The 19,043-nt window shown below is 48.9% G+C and overlaps 10 protein-coding genes across 10 annotated transcripts; 5 read left to right on the top strand and 5 right to left on the bottom strand.

The window, feature by feature from the left end:
• Positions 1 to 103: 103 nt before the first annotated feature.
• ISN1 (IMP 5'-nucleotidase) lies at positions 104 to 1,522 on the bottom strand (the record flags this gene model as incomplete). Its single annotated transcript, XM_022606371.1, has 1 exon — positions 104 to 1,522. The coding sequence occupies one exon, from the start codon at positions 1,520 to 1,522 to the stop codon at positions 104 to 106; it is 1,419 nt and encodes a 472-aa protein (XP_022463073.1).
• Positions 1,523 to 2,285: 763 nt separating this feature from the next.
• Positions 2,286 to 3,956, top strand: PNS1 (Pns1p; the record flags this gene model as incomplete). Its single annotated transcript, XM_022606370.1, has 1 exon — positions 2,286 to 3,956. One exon carries the CDS (start codon positions 2,286 to 2,288, stop codon positions 3,954 to 3,956), a length of 1,671 nt encoding a protein of 556 aa, XP_022463072.1.
• A 113-nt stretch (positions 3,957 to 4,069) lies between these two features.
• Positions 4,070 to 7,021, bottom strand: MTR10 (mRNA transport regulator MTR10; the record flags this gene model as incomplete). The annotated part of the gene is made up of 1 exon (XM_022606369.1): positions 4,070 to 7,021. The coding sequence occupies one exon, from the start codon at positions 7,019 to 7,021 to the stop codon at positions 4,070 to 4,072; it is 2,952 nt and encodes a 983-aa protein (XP_022463071.1).
• A 156-nt stretch (positions 7,022 to 7,177) lies between these two features.
• On the top strand, positions 7,178 to 7,450 carry SME1 (mRNA splicing protein SME1; the record flags this gene model as incomplete). Its single annotated transcript, XM_022606368.1, has 1 exon — positions 7,178 to 7,450. The coding sequence occupies one exon, from the start codon at positions 7,178 to 7,180 to the stop codon at positions 7,448 to 7,450; it is 273 nt and encodes a 90-aa protein (XP_022463070.1).
• A 72-nt stretch (positions 7,451 to 7,522) lies between these two features.
• Positions 7,523 to 8,347, bottom strand: PET123 (mitochondrial 37S ribosomal protein mS26 PET123; the record flags this gene model as incomplete). Its single annotated transcript, XM_022606367.1, has 1 exon — positions 7,523 to 8,347. One exon carries the CDS (start codon positions 8,345 to 8,347, stop codon positions 7,523 to 7,525), a length of 825 nt encoding a protein of 274 aa, XP_022463069.1.
• A 1,514-nt stretch (positions 8,348 to 9,861) lies between these two features.
• On the top strand, positions 9,862 to 11,472 carry FET4 (Fet4p; the record flags this gene model as incomplete). Its single annotated transcript, XM_022606366.1, has 1 exon — positions 9,862 to 11,472. The coding sequence occupies one exon, from the start codon at positions 9,862 to 9,864 to the stop codon at positions 11,470 to 11,472; it is 1,611 nt and encodes a 536-aa protein (XP_022463068.1).
• Positions 11,473 to 11,776: 304 nt separating this feature from the next.
• PUP1 (proteasome core particle subunit beta 2) lies at positions 11,777 to 12,562 on the top strand (the record flags this gene model as incomplete). Its single annotated transcript, XM_022606365.1, has 1 exon — positions 11,777 to 12,562. The coding sequence occupies one exon, from the start codon at positions 11,777 to 11,779 to the stop codon at positions 12,560 to 12,562; it is 786 nt and encodes a 261-aa protein (XP_022463067.1).
• A 365-nt stretch (positions 12,563 to 12,927) lies between these two features.
• NFI1 (SUMO ligase NFI1) lies at positions 12,928 to 15,153 on the top strand (the record flags this gene model as incomplete). The annotated part of the gene is made up of 1 exon (XM_022606363.1): positions 12,928 to 15,153. The coding sequence occupies one exon, from the start codon at positions 12,928 to 12,930 to the stop codon at positions 15,151 to 15,153; it is 2,226 nt and encodes a 741-aa protein (XP_022463066.1).
• A 196-nt stretch (positions 15,154 to 15,349) lies between these two features.
• Positions 15,350 to 16,330, bottom strand: GRE3 (trifunctional aldehyde reductase/xylose reductase/glucose 1-dehydrogenase (NADP(+)); the record flags this gene model as incomplete). The annotated part of the gene is made up of 1 exon (XM_022606362.1): positions 15,350 to 16,330. One exon carries the CDS (start codon positions 16,328 to 16,330, stop codon positions 15,350 to 15,352), a length of 981 nt encoding a protein of 326 aa, XP_022463065.1.
• A 134-nt stretch (positions 16,331 to 16,464) lies between these two features.
• On the bottom strand, positions 16,465 to 18,552 carry CAT2 (carnitine O-acetyltransferase CAT2; the record flags this gene model as incomplete). The annotated part of the gene is made up of 1 exon (XM_022606361.1): positions 16,465 to 18,552. One exon carries the CDS (start codon positions 18,550 to 18,552, stop codon positions 16,465 to 16,467), a length of 2,088 nt encoding a protein of 695 aa, XP_022463064.1.
• Between the last annotated feature and the right edge of the window lie 491 nt (positions 18,553 to 19,043).

The raw sequence follows: 19,043 nt of genomic DNA, 5'->3' as shown, positions 1-19,043 counted from the left end.
TCATGTTCATTTCTAGCATACGTTATAATAATTGTATAATCTATAGATACCAATTTTTTTTTTAGTTCAAATTATGAATATTTTTTATCTGAAATAACAACACTCAATCCCTCGTTAATCTATTCAACACATCGACAGTCTCCTCTGGGGACGCAATCCACATAGTACATCCTGCCAATCTTGCCTTGAAATCGTTTGCCGAGCCCATGGGCGCGAACTGGTCACCAACATGGAGTGTCTGAGCAGGATCGATCGCGCTCCCTGGACAGTAGTACCTTTGCAGAGCACGAATACCCAGGTTCTTACCACCGATGTCACACCAGACATCGTTACCACCATCGAAACAACTGAACTGAATTCTTCTTGCTGGAGGGAAATTCTCAAGAGTACTTTGCAAAGTAAGCACAATTTCTTCTAGCTGCTCTCTCGAGAGTCTGACATTGTACTCTCTTCCGGTCGAGGGGTCTGTTTTTTTCCCAGGCACAATACCGACGGCCCATTTCTTTCTCATAATTGGAGCCTCCTTTGGCAGCATCAACCGTCTCTTCAATGTATTTAGCGTTTTTTCTGCGAAGTCCAGTGTAGCTTTGATATCAGCTTCGTCCCACTCGATCATTTGCTTCAAAACCCACTCGCTTCTGTCAACAGGTTTGAACCCAAACACTTTTCCTTCTCTTCTGCCCTCGCCCTCTGAGACCATATTTTCTTGATCTTCGTCGGTGGATGACAATTGAGTGTCCTGGCATAACTCACTAGATGTTTCGTAGTAACGGAACAAATAGTTGGACTCACCACCCATGATGGTCAAACGGTGTTTCTGTTCTGTGGTCAGCACTTTACTTTCATAGACACTCTCCACAAGGCCGTGTAGTCTCTTCTCGTAGGTACCAGCCTCGTCGTAACCAGCTGCTGTTACGATGCCGACGCAGATGTCACAAGCTAGCAACTTGATAATGTATGGAATCACCGGATTTTCCCCAACCAGGGATCCACCATCCTCGTATAAAGTCACGTCCCCGTCAAAGGTCACCATCTTAAGTGGTTTACCGGTAGGCCCCAGTTTCTTTTGTTTCTGGAAGTGGAAGATCTGCGCTGTGTTCAACAGTCTTCTAACGTCGTTGAAACTGGGGGCGATCATCCGTCTGGCTGAAATCGCCTTCACAGAATCTTCCCATAGGAAAGCCTTCTCCAGGGGTAGCGGAGTGAAAAATGTACCAATCGAAGGTACCAGCAAGTTCAGTCTTGACCTACCAAGAGACGACTCGTTCAAGTACTCCTCATCGTTGGATTGGTTTCTGGAGTCAAATTCGATCTTGTTGAGAATCAATTGCTCCACATCCTTCAGAATTTCAGCGTACTGGGATTTAACCCTCTGTGTGGTGGTCAAATCTTCCGTATCCTCCTCATCGTGGGATACTGCATGCAAAACGAAAGGTGTCGCCAACAATCCCTTGATCCAGTCAATGAACTCATCTTTGCGATGACTCTTCAGGTGGTATTCAACTCTGTAACGGGAGGACATTTGTTTCGTAACTTCAATTCTTTGATGGCAGTATCTGCAGTATGCCGCACTAGCTGGGGAAAACTGGGAGGCTTAAATGTCGCGGATACGCTTATATATATAGGAGTTTCTCAAAAGATTTAGGGGTTAATTTTTCTCACATAGACAAAACAGAGACGGTAAAAGAGTCGAACACAGGATGGAATATGAAAAAATGGCTGTCCCATGTGCACCATAAGATGTCCAAAAAGGAAGTTTGAAAGGGGTTCGATTTTTGCCGGTATCGGTCACGTGATCCAAACAAAATTTGTGTGTTTAAGCGACATTAATGCAGTGTTTATTAACTCTTGGAAGTACAGCAACAAAATACAGTAGTTTTGATTAAAGTTGGACAATTTACAAGGCATAAAACCCACACAGCACACAATATAGTATTATTGTTTCCCCTTTGGGATAGATACTACGTCATTTTCCGGTTTTTCTTTTCGTTTCTTTTTAGGAAAACTTTAAAATTTGAAGGCACGGCGATGAGCCTTCAATTTGAAAGTTCGGTATCCCTAAAAAAATAGGCGTAATGTGGGTTACAATTCTGAAGAGTATAAAAATATATCTGTGAAAGGCAGCAAAGGTCGAGATAATTTCCCCCTCACGGAAGTGTGGACAAACTTAGACGATATTTAAGTTACTCTCCTATTCCGTTTTTTTGTGCTCGCTTCTTTCTGGTTTAGTTTTCCCAGCAACAGAAGTACTACCAAGAGAACACTAAGAAAAAGTAAACTATACAATGTCGGACGAAAAGTACGACAGACCTCCTGTACCATCTCCAGATGCACAGATGAATGGTGGAGTAGACGACAACAAACTAAACAAGCCAGAAACTTGTGACAGCTCTGCATCAACAAAATATCCGCCCACGCAGGACCAACCTTCTCAGAACGGGCCTCAACCGGAAGGCAACAATGGGTATCAGTTCAACCAAGACCCTTACTATAATGTGAACTCCAAAACTGGAGGGGCACCTGTAGAGTCCTATGCAGATGCGTTCCCTATTGAGGAAAAGGCGAGGTGGAACGATTGGCCGTTCACTATCTTTTTTATACTGACATGCTGTGCATTTATTGTAATTGCAAGTATAACACTGAGAGCGTGGTCCCATACGTACGGCCAAACTGGTTCTGGAATTTACACCGAAAGTGATACAGGAACATTGAACACTAATTCGGCAATCTTGTTGGCTTTCGTTTGTGTTCTAGGGCTGTGCTTAGCTATGTTGGGGCTCACGTTGTGTAGGTTGTACCCACGAGTTTTCATCGTATGCGGGATCATACTCAACATTATTTCCGGGTTGGCTACATCTATCATGTACTTCTCTTTGCACTACTGGTCTGCTGCCATTGTGTTTTTGGTTTTCACGCTATTTGCAGCCTACTGCTACTGGGGAATGAGACACAGGATTCCACTGGCAGTTGCCATCTTAAAGACGGTCATAGACGGTATGAAGGCCTGTCCACAGACTTTTGCGATCTCTGTAATGGGGACAATCGTCGGTGGTGCATTTGCTGCTCTGTTTTCAATGGTCATCGTGGCAACATACATCAAGTATGATGATACAGGGAACAACCCTGGCTGTGACGTCTCTGGTGGTAATTGCTCCCACGCCAAACTTATCGGTATCCTAGTGCTCGTCTTTTTCTGCGGGTACTACATATCCGAGGTCATTAGAAATGTGATCCACATGACTGTTTCAGGTGTGTTTGGTTCGTGGTACTACATGTTCAAATCTGACCAAGGTATGCCCAAATGGCCCGCGTTTGGATCCTTCAAGAGGGCGATGACTACTTCATTCGGGTCCATCTGCTTTGGCTCGCTAATTGTATCGTTGATTGAAACTTTTAGACAGGTTCTCAATTTGATCAAACAGGGGTTGGCTACCAATGGGAATCTGGGGAATGCCGTGCGGATTGTGTTCATGATTATCGACTGGATAATTGGGTTTTTACAATGGATGGCACAATATTTCAACCACTATGCGTACTCGTTCATTGCACTATACGGGAAACCGTACTTGAGAGCGGCAAAGGAAACCTGGTACATGATTAGAGAAAAGGGGCTAGACGCTTTGATCAACGATAACTTGATCAATACAGCTCTAGCCTTCTACACCGTCTTCTGCAGTTACATTGTATCTTTACTCGCCTTTTTGTACCTACGGTACACCAAGCCAGATTATAATAGCAACGGTAGTTACAACGGAGCGTTGATCGCTTTTGCGTTTGTTATCACATTGCAGATTTCCAATATTGCAAATGAAGTCATCAGGTCAGGAACGGCAACATTTTTCATTGCCCTTGGTAACGACCCAGAAGTGTTCCAACATTCCTATCCAGAAAGATTTGATGAAATTTTCAGAGCCTATCCTCAGGTCTTGAACAAATTGAATCACCAAAACGTTTAAGCCTAATGCAAGTATGCTACGTCCTTTTTTATACGTCTAACAATTAATTCAAATATAAAACTCAGTTTTTCTATATTCTTTCATGCTTATAAAGACAGGAATGTCTTGGCCAGTTACTCCATCCGTGAACTTATGTTTTTCCTTAAATACCATTCAATGAATGTACGGAGACTTTCCCTGACCTTCCTATAATCCCTACCACTTAACCCCTCGATGACAGATTTATTCAAATTATTTTTTTCCTGTTCCGTCACTCCACCTAGCTGTTCTGTCACTTGGCTGATATATTCACTGCAGATTGATGCGTCGTTACCGTTGGCTTCGGTGGCCAATCTGAAACATTTCACAATGCATCCAATGGCATCAGATTGTGAACTTTCCTTGAACACAGTGACCAACCCACCAAACAGGGCAACAACAAGCGGCACACCCCTCTTCAATATGACCTCATTGACGATCTGCTGTCTCCATTCATCAGGAACAACTTCGATAGCCATGGTGGAAATGGGAGGGGTCTTGAACCCCCAGGATATGATATCATCTAAACAACGCAGGACGTACAGGTAGGCGTCGTAGTTTTCTAGTTTATTCACCGTTGCAATGGCAACAGTCACCACGTTACCCAGCAGCTCTGTTGCTGAGATAAATTCCTTCGGATAAAACATGATCAAATCAGAAACCATAGAGAAAAAGTCCATAACGATCTCGTAGTAGTTGTTCAGTTGAGCGGTATCCATCTTATTGAAGTTGATAACGAAAGTTTCACATTGCGATACGGCAAAAGCCCAAACAGCATTTCTCATCGCTGGAGGAATAGGGAAGGACTCCTCGTCACCAAATACCACGATGATAGAACCGGAACACCACAAAAACGAGCCGAACCCTGTCAAAGCGTACCCTTGCACCAAAAATTCAGCCACGGAAGGTAGCAGTGGTTCACAAAAGACGTGAAACTTTTCGAATAACCTTCTTAAAAATTTACAAGATCTCTCCACTATCACTGCGTCTGAGATGGCGTTATCATCGATGAGGATCGTTTTCAACGCGGTCCATATTTGAGCGATGCAGGGGATGATCGGGTCGCTCCCCTCTTGTGGGTAATCAAACCTTGGTTTCAACTCTTCCAACAGGGCATACATCAAATCGATGCGATCTGCAATTAATTTATTGTAGCCGCTTGGTGAAAACTTCCACTGTGTTATAAGGGTTTGTATTTTCTGTAAGTTATCGTCCATTATTTTGGTAAAGGGTAGAGCAACGGTATCAATTGGCTGATTGTTAATCACAGCACTTAACCCTTGACATAGCTCGAACTGAGACTCAATATCCAACGAGAGGATGTCTTGGACGTTAAAGTAAAAATCTACCAGTTGATCCATAAACCCACTCAGCAGTGCAGCACAATCTGAACAAAAGTACATCAAAGCGTGCGAAGATGCTGTTATAATGTCCAAAGTTTGCTTAGAGTCTCGCGTGCTGCTCGCCTTGACTTGTTCGAATCCGTTGAAGATATAGTTCAGCTGCATCTCTAAATGCTCGGGATGTTTGGCGGTCCATTCTGTGTATCTTCCAAGGACCAAAGTGGTTGCATACCTGATTTTAGGATGTTCTGGCAAATTACAGACCAACTGGAAGATCTCTGGCAAAATTTTGTTCTCTGTGAGGGATACCTCCTGTGCCATCGTCCGCAGGGAGAACAATGGTGCCTCGATACTCTGCCATTGGGATTCGATGTTGCCCGCCTGGATCGATTGGTTAATCCTACCAAGCGGTTGGCTCAGGGCATCCACGGTTCCTACGACAGCAGTACAGTCTTTGAGCACGTCACCCATATGGTACCTGAACTCCTTGAATTTATCCTCGCTTTCCTTGGACGAGAACGCGTGGTCAGGGTATTGTAAGTGGGAGATGATCCCGTTTATCAAATCGACGAAAGTGGGCCTGAAGAACTGTTTGGACTCCGCATATCGTGCGAGGACTAAATTTTGTTTCATACTAAACCAGAAGGGGAACGTGTACGAAACGATGTCTAGATCTGGGTTTTTGCATGTGAGCATCAAAAGGACTGAGACGAGGTCTTTGAAGACTGGCGGGTTGCGACATATGAACATAATCCAGGCCTCCCCGGCTTCTACGAACAGACGTGTCAGACCTTCTAGGATCTCCAAGTCAATTGCGTCCTCGATGGTCAATTTATCTAGCTGCGACAGATTGGGGACCAGTTTCATCTGTAGCGACATTAACTGTTGGAACAGTGCTAACACGAGGTTTTCGTTATCTGTGTCCCTGCTTTCACGTAGTATGACACACAGACACTCCACAGCTGCGTCGAAGGTGTCTGCTCCTGCCTCCTCCGTGGCCCCGTTTAGCAATGAATCGAACACTAACGTGATCAGCGGATCCACCGCCAAGAACTGTTCCAATGGGAATTCGAGTGCCCAGGACGTGAGACATCTCAACACTTGTTCGAGTCTGACCTCCTGAGCTGCGTTCCCATAGGGGTTTCCCGTTGTGGATATGTTGGGGACGCAAACCACTAGGAATTTCAAAACGTCCTCGGATATGTCCTCTATCAGTTCGTGCACCCTTGAGTTATACTCGTCCTCTGTGATGGGCAATGACCCGATGCCCAGCGTCTCCTCGGGCAAGACGGTCAAGAAGATGAGCAAAGTCCCCGGGGTGCTGTTCAAATGTTGAATAATCTCTCTGACGGGGTCCCTCCATTGTACGAGCTGCATGGCCAACCTAGCCAGTGCAACGTTCAACTGTGTGAGCACGAGTCTGTTTGTATGTTTCTCCAGCAGAGTCAGCAGCGTGTCCTTGAACTGCGACAACTCTAGTGGCGACTCCAACTGGCTGAGATCGTAAGTGACTTTGTTCCGCACCGTCTGGGCAGCGAACACTTGCAGTTGTGCATTTTCTGCTGGGTTTTCCAACAATCCGTAGCACTGACCCCATGCGTCCTTCGACCTTTGGAATTGTTCCAAAAACTGCAGCGCTTTGTCCTTTTCGTCCCTTGCCGCGTTGGAGGACACGAAATTCAGCGCAGTATCGACGGAAAACATTGGCGATGGGGGGGAGAAGCCTACTACCAACTGTACAAACCCTTGTCAATCACAGTGGGGTGGGCCATCACTGCAATGTAAAAATTTGAACAAAAAAATATCAAGAAACTTTAAAGTCGGAGACTCTCGTGAGCAAGAGGAGAGCGACAGGCAAAAATGAAGGCCGCTGTCCCACCCATCAATTGTATATTTAACTACCTGCAGAACGAGACGTCAGTGACGATATGGCTATTTGAGCAAGTTTCGTATCGGATCCGCGGGAAGATCCGTGGGTTTGATGAGTTTATGAACGTTGTGGTCGATGAAGCGGAGGAGGTACCGCTGGATAAAGCCACTGGGAGGGAGATAGGGGAGAAGAGTGTCACACTGGGGAGAATACTGCTGAAGGGCGACAATATAACGTTGATTACGCCGCGGGAGGAGCAGTGAAGAGTGAGGTTAGATATATATAGAGTGTATGTGTATGTACAAGATCCGTGTGGAATATGTTTTCAGTGATGTTTACTTTGACAATTTTGCGTCCATCTCTGCAGCGAACTGTTTCGCAGAGTCGTCCAAGTACTCCCTGACCATGGGGACCCCCGGTTTCTGCTGTTGGATGGTACCGAACAAGGAGTCGGCGAGCTGAGTCTCCAAGTGTGCCCTTCTAGTCTCCTCTATGTTTGTGACGAGTCTTCTGATCGGGATGAGTTTGTCCAGCCGGGACGTCAGTTGCTGTTCTGTGACTATGAACTCTTCGCTTGCGTAGTACAACTTCAACAGTTTCTCGAGCTTTTCTTGGCGAGTCAAATACTCTCTGTAGTTTCTGTTGTACTCTCTCTTCGCCGCAAGCAACTGTTTCTCCTCTGGAGTTCTATCTCGCATGAAGGGCACCTCTGAGGATATAATGTGCGGGAGACTTGGGATAGTCAAGTCCGACAATTTCTCCCTAGCGAGTTCCCTCAACTCCAATTCCCGTTGCTGTTCCATCTTCTCCTGTTTCTCACGGATCATCTCCGCACACTTGACCAACCGTTGCTCCTCCTGTCTGAGGGACTCTGAGAAATACTTGATCCGCAATTGCGCCTTTGCACTTGCAAGGGCACCGTCTTGTCTCTGCGGGACACTCCTCGCGATAATCCTCTCCACGTCAACGACCTCCACTTGGCGCGGCTCCCTCCTCGACCCCAGCGGCTGCTGCACGTTGGGAGCGTACCCTGTGCCCCTCATCCCCAAAACGGGTCTCTCCCTTATCTTCGCTATCACATCCGTCTGTTTCACCGTTGGGTGTTTCAAGATCGAGCGAAGCGGAGGCAACACACCTGACTGCACTGCCTTCTTCCCCATGGCTACTAGACAACAACGGCAACAGCAACCACTACCACTACCACTAGCAGCCCCTCAAGCCTTTGCAACAACGTACATGGAAGCCATCTCTGCGTATGCTTTAGCCAATATTGCAAACTGCACAGCAACGCAGAATTCAACATTTCGTACAAGGTTACATCTCGCGTTCTTCCCAGCACCGCCCGGGTAACACCCCTTCTACTTGTAAGTTTCCAAGACTGTAAAGGATGTCTCTGACTTCGCAAGACCTAGTGTATGTGATAAGTGACGCATTAGTTCGCCCTCTTATACATTGTACATGAGTGACTTCTCCTGCTACATATCAGCTTGCGTCGGCACGCCTTGTCTGTCACGTGCCATTCGTGGTTCAACCAGTGGTTGAACCACGGTAAACCTGGTGTGGAATTAAAATTGGCAGGTGCGGAATTGTGCCGGAATGTACACGTGATCACTACGGGATGGCACGTGATAGGATAGTGCTAAGTACGTGCTGAAAATGCTATAACAACATGGTGTTCCATGAACATTCTCCCCCAGACTTGGCCAATTATAACTCGATTCACATTATCAACCTCTATATTTGCACCTCGGGATTTCCACGTTATAATGCAGAAAACCTGCTTTTCTCAATTAATTAACATATAAAAAGATCTTGTATAACCGCCCATTAGAGTCTCTCCTACCTCGCTCTTTTTAAGTAAAAGCCAGCGATAGCCATAATCTACGATTGACAGCACTGCTGTAGCACTTGAAATGCAAGGTCTGTACAAAATGTATATAGGTAATAGTGCTACGCTTATCCGTCACTGTGCAAGAAAGCAAGGCGTTCCGGGTAATGGAAAACGGTCTCCATTTGCGGAATTGAATTCCGCAACTCAAGCACGTGATCAAAAAACTTTCTTTCTTCGTGCGAAATCAGGTCCCGCACCAGGTCTACGTGGTTGATAGACCTGGTGCTCGCTCTGCAAGCGGTTGCTGCAAGGAGCACCCGAGGCAAGAGATACCGCCGGCGGCCTGGTGCCAGGCCGCCGCGTAACCCGGGTTACCAGCGAGCCGTTTAATTGCCGCACCGCAGCGGAGCAGCGCGGTCACTGCGGCGTCCAGATCGGGAAAGTGCACCCGGGAATCTGGGCTGCCCCCAGAGACGGCCGCGGGGAGCGAGGCCCCGGCGCGGACAATGGCCCGGCAGGCAAATCGGGTGCAAATTGGGAATTTCCCGTGCGTGCTCTTTTCTTTTCGGTTGCCCCTTTGGGACACGTGCGTCTGTTCCTCGAGGTGTGCAGGCACACCTCGAGGGCTCGAGCGGTGGTAGTCACCGCTGGGGACAGAGCGGTCTGGGATGCGATGGGGGGTGAGGACCAAGCGATGGGCGGGCTTCTGCTTGTGTGTGCTCGCGGGGATTGGCCGCTTTGTGGTCGGATCTGTTGCGTATATAAGCAAGGGTACTGGCAAACGGTCTCTCTCTCTCTGTTCATTGCTGTTGCCTGGCAGTTAAGTAAGCGAGTCTCTCTGTCATGGGCAGAGTTGGGAAGTTTTTTGGGAATCCAGGCAAGAGACCAGACCTGCACCACCAGGCACCCTTGTTCAGTAAAGGCACAGACGGCGATGCTGCGTCTCTTTGCTCTGTGGAGACAGCTGCTGTCGTCGGGGTGCCCGAGAAGAAGGATGCGGCAGATGCAGTGGTGGACACTACGTCGCTGAGCGACACGTCCACGGCGATTGAGTTGGCAGATGTCAATTTGCAGAGGGACGGGTGCATCGATGTCTCCATTGGGTTCACTGGGCTGCACAAGACGTGGTTCGACAAGTCGCTGGACTGGCTGGTCTACTGGGCTGGGTCTCAGATCGTGTTTATCGCCATGTGGGCGGTTTTGGTATGCTGGGTCGTTGTCGGGGCCGTGTACGGGGCACCCTTCAATTGGCAGGTGGTCATGCAGGACGGTCAGTCTATTCAGTGCTACGTGTGGGATACACTCCTCATGAGACAGCAACTGATGTCGACACACGAACAGATCATGGTGTGCTCGCAATTGAGGTCCAGACTCGCTTCCTTCAAGTACTTCCTGCTGAAGGATCCGCAGGTCGGCGGGTCTACCCTACAGCACAAGGGGGCCTCCGCGGATGACGAACACAGCGCGGGGGACTTGCCCATCGAGAACTGGTACGACAGGGTGTCCTCGTGCGCCTCTGCTGTGCTCGGGTCCGTCCCAGCAATGGTCGTTTACTGGATCGGCATATTCGTGTGGATAGGTTGTGGGGCATTGCCCCAGGGTGGGCAAAAATTCGCAGATGACTGGCAGATGGAGATCAACACCGCAGTGGCCGTCTCTTTACTCATCAATTCCACCTTCTTACAGAATATCCGTGCTCGTCACGATAAATTCATCGCTAAGTGCATGTTACAAATCATGGACTTGGATTACAACATCGACTCGTGTTTGAGGGACCACTACCCCTGCGAACGCAACAGGGCGAATAAAGTGATCACGGTCCATGAGAGAAAGAGGACCTGGGGTTGGAAAGTCATCGACTGGTACGCGGACGTCATCGGCACAGGGATCGGGGTCATCATCGCCATCATCGCGTTCGGCGTGTGGATCGGCATAGGGACACCGCTCCATTGGGACGACAACTGGTGGCTCATCATCGGGACGTACACGGGGCTCGTCGGGTTCCTCGATGGGTTCGTCATCAGAGAGGTGTACTACCGTATCGTGCAACACGAGGAGGAGAACTTCGCTAAATTGGCAGACGAGGATTTGGAGTTGTTCCAACAGATTGGGCTGGAGTGCCCGGAACAGTACCGAGAGACACCGAAGCACAAGAGAACGCTCAACTACAGGATCAGCAGTTTCGTCAACAGAGCCTGCTCCAACCAGTGGTCAGTGCTCGTCTCCGTGCTGATCATCATCGCACTGATCTGCATCGCATCAGGGATGAAGTGGAGCACAACGGGGCAACTGATCGCAAACACTCCCACCATGATCATCGAGGAGTTCTTCCTCATCGTGCTCCTGCAAGCGCACAACTGGGCAGACATGCAGCGCAGAATAGAACTTTCCTCGCTCTTGGGCAGAAGACGCATCTTACTAGACTACGTCTCATCCCGCTACACCAAGAACTAGAAGAAGAAAGACTATCCCTCGCCTCCCCCCTACATATACACGTACATTCAAATACCTATTTATTAGTATTCATCTATAACTCACAATTGATAGACCTACCCACACGCAAAGGGGCCAGCCTCCCCAGTGCTTCCCGTCCTCTTGTCCTACTCATCGCCTCTCTCTCTTCAGAATCTCAATTTTAAAGAAATTGATTTATTTCCAACTTTGCCACTTCACGGTTTGGAATACGGGAAGTTGCGAGACAGAAGACGGACCCACTTGCCACCAGATCATCCACACATATATATTTCTCATAGGAGAGATGGCTGGCCTGTCGTTTGATAATTACCAGAGGAATGCGTTCCTAGCTTCGAAGACTCATTCTAACCTGCCCAAGGCGACTTCCACGGGTACCACCATTGTCGGTGTGAAGTTCCACAATGGGGTGGTCATTGCTGCCGATACACGTTCCACACAGGGCCCCATAGTGGCGGACAAGAACTGTGCGAAGTTGCACAGGATTTCCCCACGGATATGGTGTGCTGGGGCCGGTACCGCTGCGGACACGGAGGCTGTGACGCAGTTGATCGGGTCCAACGTCGAGTTGCACTCGTTGTACGCGAAGAGACAACCCCGTGTGGTGACCGCGTTGCAGATGCTGAAGCAGCATTTGTTCAAGTACCAGGGCCATATCGGTGCGTACTTGATCGTGGCAGGGACGGACCCAACGGGGGCACACCTGTTTTCCGTGCAAGCGCACGGTTCCACAGACGTTGGTTTCTACCTGTCCCTAGGGTCTGGGTCCCTTGCGGCAATGGCTGTGTTGGAGTCCAACTGGAAGGAGGATCTGTCGAAGGAGGAGGCGATCAAACTCGCCTCAGACGCTATCCAGGCCGGTATTTGGAACGATCTTGGGTCCGGTTCCAACGTGGACCTCTGTGTCATGGAAACGGGTAAAGACGCAGAATACTTGAGAAACTACATAACGCCAAACGTCAGAGAGGCCAAGCAGAAGAGTTACAAGTTTGAAAGAGGCACCACCGCCGTCCTCAAGGAGAAAATCATCGATATCTGCGAAGTCGAAGAAGAACAGGTCCTCGTTGTTTAATCCAACCGTACATATATCCGTATATACTACACTCACACGACCCTTCAACACCTTGACATGCACCGCGTTGAAGGTCGAATTTTCACTTCTCTTTTTGGCACAGTGTGACTTCACTAAAGGAAACCTTGCTGTGACGAGTCGTGCGAGGACTGCTCTGTAGACGGGACACGATCTCAGAGGCAGGCTGGGAGTTGTTGATACACCGCCTTGACCTTCTTTTTCTGCCCTACTTTTTTGTGTTTGTGTGTGTTTAACGAGCTACTTACGGTGAGGTGAAAGGAAACGTATCGTTTCAACCTAAGAGAAACTGGGCGAGGGAGAGAGAGAGTGTGTGTGTGTGTGTAATACGAAGTCGGTAGAAGGGTATGGCGTCTAGGAGCACTGCAATACAGTCCGGTGTGGGTGCCCCACCGATAGCAGTTACCAACACACAGCAACCTCCTTCGCTGGGCGTGGGTGGCGGGTTGCAGAAGGAGATAACCGCCGCTATAGAGACAGTGCTGACTTTGAAAGTGACTGAGTTGAAAGAGCTGTGCAGGTCGATACAACTGCCACTCACTGGGCGCAAGAATGTACTGCAAGATCGGATTACAGGGTTCATTAAGGAGTCTATGTCCGTGGGACATATCGATCCATGGAGACCCAAAGCTGTAGCGCTTTTGGTGGAAAAGATCAAGAGGCAACAGGATTTGCCCTCCTACGAGAGTCTTTGGCAGGACCTGAAGAGTAACAAAGTGTCGTTCTCTCAAGAGATGGCGTTGAGCAACAAGCAGCGGGTGCCCGGTTCAACCCTCAACTCGAACAAACTACAATCTTTGAATGACATAGTGCCATTCGAAGTTTCAATCTTCTACAACATGATAAAACTGATACCCAAATCATCGTACAAACTGCTGAAGGCGCCAGGAAGGGGAATTGCCCCAGTGAGGTTTTTGCTCCCGATGGCAGATTGGAAGATGCTTCAAAATGGGAAGTATAAACTGTACCTGTTTTGTTATAACTTGGTGAACTGTACGAACAAGACGAGCCGCAAAGTGCATGTGGAGTTCCCGTCCCCAAATGAGATACTATTCAACGGTACAAAAGTGCCGGACAATGTCAGAGGACTGAAGAATAAACCTGGGACCGCTAAACCGGCAGACCTCACACCGTACATCAGGAAACCAGAACTAATCAACTCGTTAGAGGTCATCTACGCGTATACAAAGGAGGAATACTTCATGGCATGCTACATCGTCGAGTCAGTGGCACCAGAGGAACTGGTGAATAATCAGGTGTTGAAACATCCAAGAATATCGCGACAAGCGACAATCCGTTACATCAACAGCATAATGAACGGCGACGATGAGGACGACCTTATTACGACATCTTCAATCATGAGTCTTCAATGCCCAATATCGTACACTAGAATGAAGTACCCGGCGCAGTCGAAGCGGTGTGAGCATCTACAGTGCTTTGACGCTGTGTGGTTTCTGCATTCGCAATTGCAAGTGCCGACGTGGCAGTGCCCCGTCTGCTCCAAACGCATTACCGTAGACGATTTGCGTATCTCGGATTACGTTGACGACATTCTGAAAAACTCCAGTGAGGAAGTAGAACAGGTGGAGCTATCCGCGGATGGCTCTTGGAAACCTATACTCGAGGAGGAACCGGCTCCATCCGAGGCACAAAACGGCAAGGGAGAGGGGACTGGATCCTTAGTGAAAACAGAGGGTGGGAACCAAACAAAATCTATACCACTACCGGCGACCTCAAACACAAACGACAACATGGTGATATCGCTCGATAGCGACGGAGAGGAAAGCGGAACGGAACCAACTGAACAGTACACACCAGCGGCAAACACTGATATGGAGAGCCCGCATCGTCTGCAGGATGAATCTGACTCTGACTTCGACTTACCACTGTCCGAATACAACGGCAACAGTAGAAATGTGCAACCGACAAGACCTGTTGATTCAAGGACGTCCGCGACTCCTACACCACCTTTACAAGATTACACTCTTTCATCGGAGTCCCTTCTCGGGCTCAGTACAGGACCAACTGTCCTTCCCAATGCAACAACAGGAAATAGTAGCAGCAACTCTGCTGCTCCACCACAACCTTCTACGAACCTTACAACGAACCGGGGGAATTTTGCGTCGGCTCGCTTACCTGAACCGGGAATGAATGACAACCGTGCTCCTTACAGTTCGGAAACACGGGACATGGAATCTGTATTTTCTCTCCCCTACATACAAATAGGTCCGTCTTTATTTGGGCCATTTCCTGCACCAGAGGCCACTCCCGACAATAGCACTTCCTCAAGACACGATAATATTCCAACAAGCCACCAGTCAGCTGTACCGGCAAATACACAGGGGAGACCCGTTTCCACCAGAAGACCAAACAGCAACGTCTCTCCATTCATACCGAGGAAACAGTACCCAAATATATTACCGAGAAAGAGACCGACTCAATTGGTAGACGAGGGCAATTTGCTAGGCGTTTCAGTGAGCACTCCATCTCCACCGATATTGGGTCGTTTCGACCATCCCAACGGTGCTAATAACAACAATGATTCTGAAGTTATTGATTTAACGTCGGATTAAACCTCCCCCATATCAATTTCTTGATCCACCTGTAGCACTAACAAGAAGGGCATATTGCACATTAATTGAGATCCACTTGATTCCTTCTTTATAAAGCACACGGCATATACTTATATAACGGAAAGTTTTATACTGTAACATTACACATCGACATGACGAGTATAAAGATAATAAAAGCAAGAGAAACATCCCAAACTTAGTGGAAACTTGGGAACTTAGAGATCGTCCAGTCCCAGGTATCGTTGAATCTAAGGTTTTTATTCAACGAGGAAATTTCTTCCAGATCCTTTGGTGTCAATGTGACAGCCTGATCGATTTGCAAATTACCCAACAGTCTGCCCTTGTGGGCTGACTTTGGAATAACTGCGATCCCTCTCTGGGTGGCCCATCTCAAAATCACTTGGGAGGTCGTGACTTTATGTTCTTGTGCAATCTTCTTGATCACCGGGTGGTCGAACAAAGGTGGAGTATGCTTTGCCAACTTTTGGTCTATATCCACAAAGCTTTGAGGTCCAAATGAGGAGTAGGCAACCACCTGGATCCCGTTCAACTTACAGTACTCAACTAGCTTTTCTTGTGTTAGGTATGGATGGTGTTCAATCTGCAGACATACAGGTTTGATTCTGCACCCACGAAGAGTGTCCTGGACCAGTGCACCGGCGTAGTTTGAGATCCCAATGGACTTGGTCAACCCTTCGTCGACCAATTCCTCCATTGCCCTGTAAGTGTCTATCAGGGCCACTTTCTCCTCTGTCAGAATTCCCTTTTTGGCATCTTCAGCACCGGTGTAAAACCCAGGTGGGTACCTCTCCTCAAAGGGCACAAATTTGAATGCCAATGGGAAGTGAATGTAGTAAAGATCCAAGTATTCCAATTTCATGTCATCAAGAGTTCTCTGCAATGCCAACTTGACGTGCTTTGGGTCGTGATAGGTGTTCCACAACTTTGACACGACGAAAAGGTCCTCACGCTTGACGATCCCCTCGTCAATGGCCCTTCTGATCCCGTCGCCAACCTGCTTCTCGTTACCGTAGTCACAAGCACCATCGAACAAACGGTACCCGAGCTTGATGGCCTCGTAGACCTGCTCAGCACATATATCTGGGGAAATTTTCCAGCAGCCAAGACCCACCAGGGGCATGGTCAAGCCGTTGTTCAAAGTAACAGTTTCAGACATTTCTCCTCTTGATACGCGAGTATATATATACGATGTGTAGTACAGACCTCTTCTGTATCAATAGAAAGAACCTTCCTCAGTGAGTGGCAATAGATAGAGGACCCCTTCTTTTTATAGTTACAGCTTTGGACTTTTCACTTTCTGCTTATATAATCATTTCTCAAGGTTACGGAGCTGAGTGATCCGACAGAGTGTAGCTTTAGTGGCAGCTGACACTCACAGTTTCGCCGTGTTCGTTGCGACGGTGGCCACCAGGGCGTCTGCCATCTCGTCCGCGGCTTGGTTGAGGAAGGTAGTGCAATTCTCTCCGCGTCGAGACCGGACTTTGCCGGCTTGTGGACGATGTTGAAATGGAGCCAGTCCTTATTCACCATGTAGGCGAGTCCGAGACCGACATCGTTGACCTGGGACCATCCGTACCCGTCGAAGAGCTCTCCTGACAGCTGCGACGTGGAGACATACCAGTTGGCAGAGTAATTGAACAGAGGGTCGTTGAACAGGGGTACACTTTCGCCCTCCTTGAGGACGTTCTTGAGGCCGAAGAAGTGGCGGTCGATACCTTGTCCGTTCGCTGCCATGGTCAGATACGCGGCGTGGTCCTTGATTGCGTTCCTTAGTAAAGTGATTTTGGTGTCCAAGGGGACATCCGGTTTGTCCCAATTGGTGACGAACTGTGCGGACGCCTCGGTGACGGATCTGCCCGTCTCCGTGCGACCCTTGAAGAATTTCCTCGTGGAGGCTGCCTCGTAGGTGGGCAGTTGCTTGCCCAAGTACTTGTATATGGCGAGCTGGATGATCTGCTGTACATAGGCATCCGGGGACATTTTGAACTGCTTGATCAAGTTCTTACCGTACCTGTTGTAATGGCACACTTTCAGCTCGTGCTCCTGCGTGACCCCTTGGAACTGAGCCTTAGCCTGAGCGATGGCGTTTTTGACCGGTGCGCTCAGAGTGAATGGGAGTAGTGCTGGCTGTTCAGCAACCCCGACGATCGGCTGTCTCAGCTGGCTGATGAACTGTGCTGGGTCCATCTTGACGAGTTGCTGGCACAGGAACGTGTTCAGGAAGAGTGTGGGCGTACCATCCATCTTCGAGTGTTCCCCCAGGAACCCAGACTTCCCGTTCCCTGTCACAAAGAACTGGACGGGCTTGTCGTAGAATCTGTTGATTCCGTCACCGTGCCACGAGTTCCTCGACTTCTCCTCGAGCGTGACCGGTTTCGTGTCCAGGTCGAGACACAACACGTACGCGGCCCTGTGGATAATCTCTAGGGACTCCCTCGAAGATGGGTCCTTAATGAGCTCGACGTTTGCCGTGCGCCACTGGTCCCTCGGTAGGGACGTCAGTGCGCCGACGCCCGCGCCGGCCGTATTCAACTGGGAGTCCAGCAAGTTGACGATGGTGTAAAGTTGTTCCCATATTTGGCTTGGAGCGAGTGGTGTGCCCTCCGCGTCGTGCGTAACCATCTTGTAGAAGTTCCCCCTGAGTGCGACGACGACGAAGTTGTTCTCGTACGCGGAGTAGAAGATGGCCCCGTCAGACTGTTCCTCGGGGAGTCCCGGGATTCTTGCGCCGTTAAACATCAGCTGGAACGAGTTCATGCAAAAGGGTGTCCCCCTGATGAGTTCCGCTGGCAGGGACTCGTCCTTGATTGCCTCGACGAACTTGGACGTTGTGGTGACGATGGCAGTAGCCTTAAGCAATGGGTCGTTCTCGATCTCCGCGTGTGTCGCTGGCAAAGGCTTGTGGTTGTAGAAGTACGAGACGTAGGGGATCACTGGGTCGTTGTACTGGAGGTACGCCTGTGCGTCCCACCATTGTGCCATCCAGTTTCTCTTCCCACGAGCGTACGCCTGTAACCTATCCTGCAGAAGTGAGCCCCAGTTGTCCCTGAAGTCCTGCACTAGCAACTGCTGCCTCTCTAGCTGCTTCTCGTTCTGGATGTAAGGTTTGACGGAGGTCAAGTACTTGCTGAGCGTTTCCTCCAATTCTGGGACGGGCAACGCTGGCAAATCCTTCTGCAACTTGAAAGTCTCGCCCTTGAAAGTGGGTCTACTCCGCTGGTACACCTCGTTTGCGTTGACCGCATAGTAGTGTTCGTCGTTGTGCGTGTCCATCGCGAACTTCTGGAACATTGGGGAGCCTGCAGCGGCGTGCAGAGACCTAGACGACATCAACCGAGCGGCCACTGACAGAGACACTCTGCTGGAATACTGGAGCATGCCTGTGTGCGTGGTTCTGTTGAATGGAAGAGTCCTGTCAGCAGTAACCTCCTCTCTCCCTCTATATATAATATATATTATATATATAATATCCAAGTACTACATGGGAGAGAGAACGATACACACATACAGACAGACACACACACACCTACCCAGCCAGTAACGACTCTGCAATATTCAATACAGAGAGACTATTTATACCTTCGTAGTCTGCTCTTCCCGACCCCACTCTCATCACCTCCAACAGTCTGCTCCAACAACCGAGACCAATCAACCGCAACGGAATTCCGGAAAATGACTACACAGACGCGTGACGCCCAACCCGGCGATATACGTGCGACTTACTACTAGAACACGAGCTGTGAGGTACACAAGAAGGGTCCCACGGCACGGCCGCAACGACGTGTGTTCGGGGGAGAAGGGGTCAGTGTTATATTGTATAAGTGTCTTTAATCATTGCGTCCACCTTTGGAAAGGGGACGTTTCATGAT

The sequence above is a fragment of the Huiozyma naganishii genome, chromosome 2, assembly GCF_000348985.1.
Source record: "Huiozyma naganishii CBS 8797 chromosome 2, complete genome".
Taxonomy (NCBI): domain Eukaryota; kingdom Fungi; phylum Ascomycota; class Saccharomycetes; order Saccharomycetales; family Saccharomycetaceae; genus Huiozyma; species Huiozyma naganishii.
This window is presented reverse-complemented; position numbering and strand designations above follow the sequence as displayed.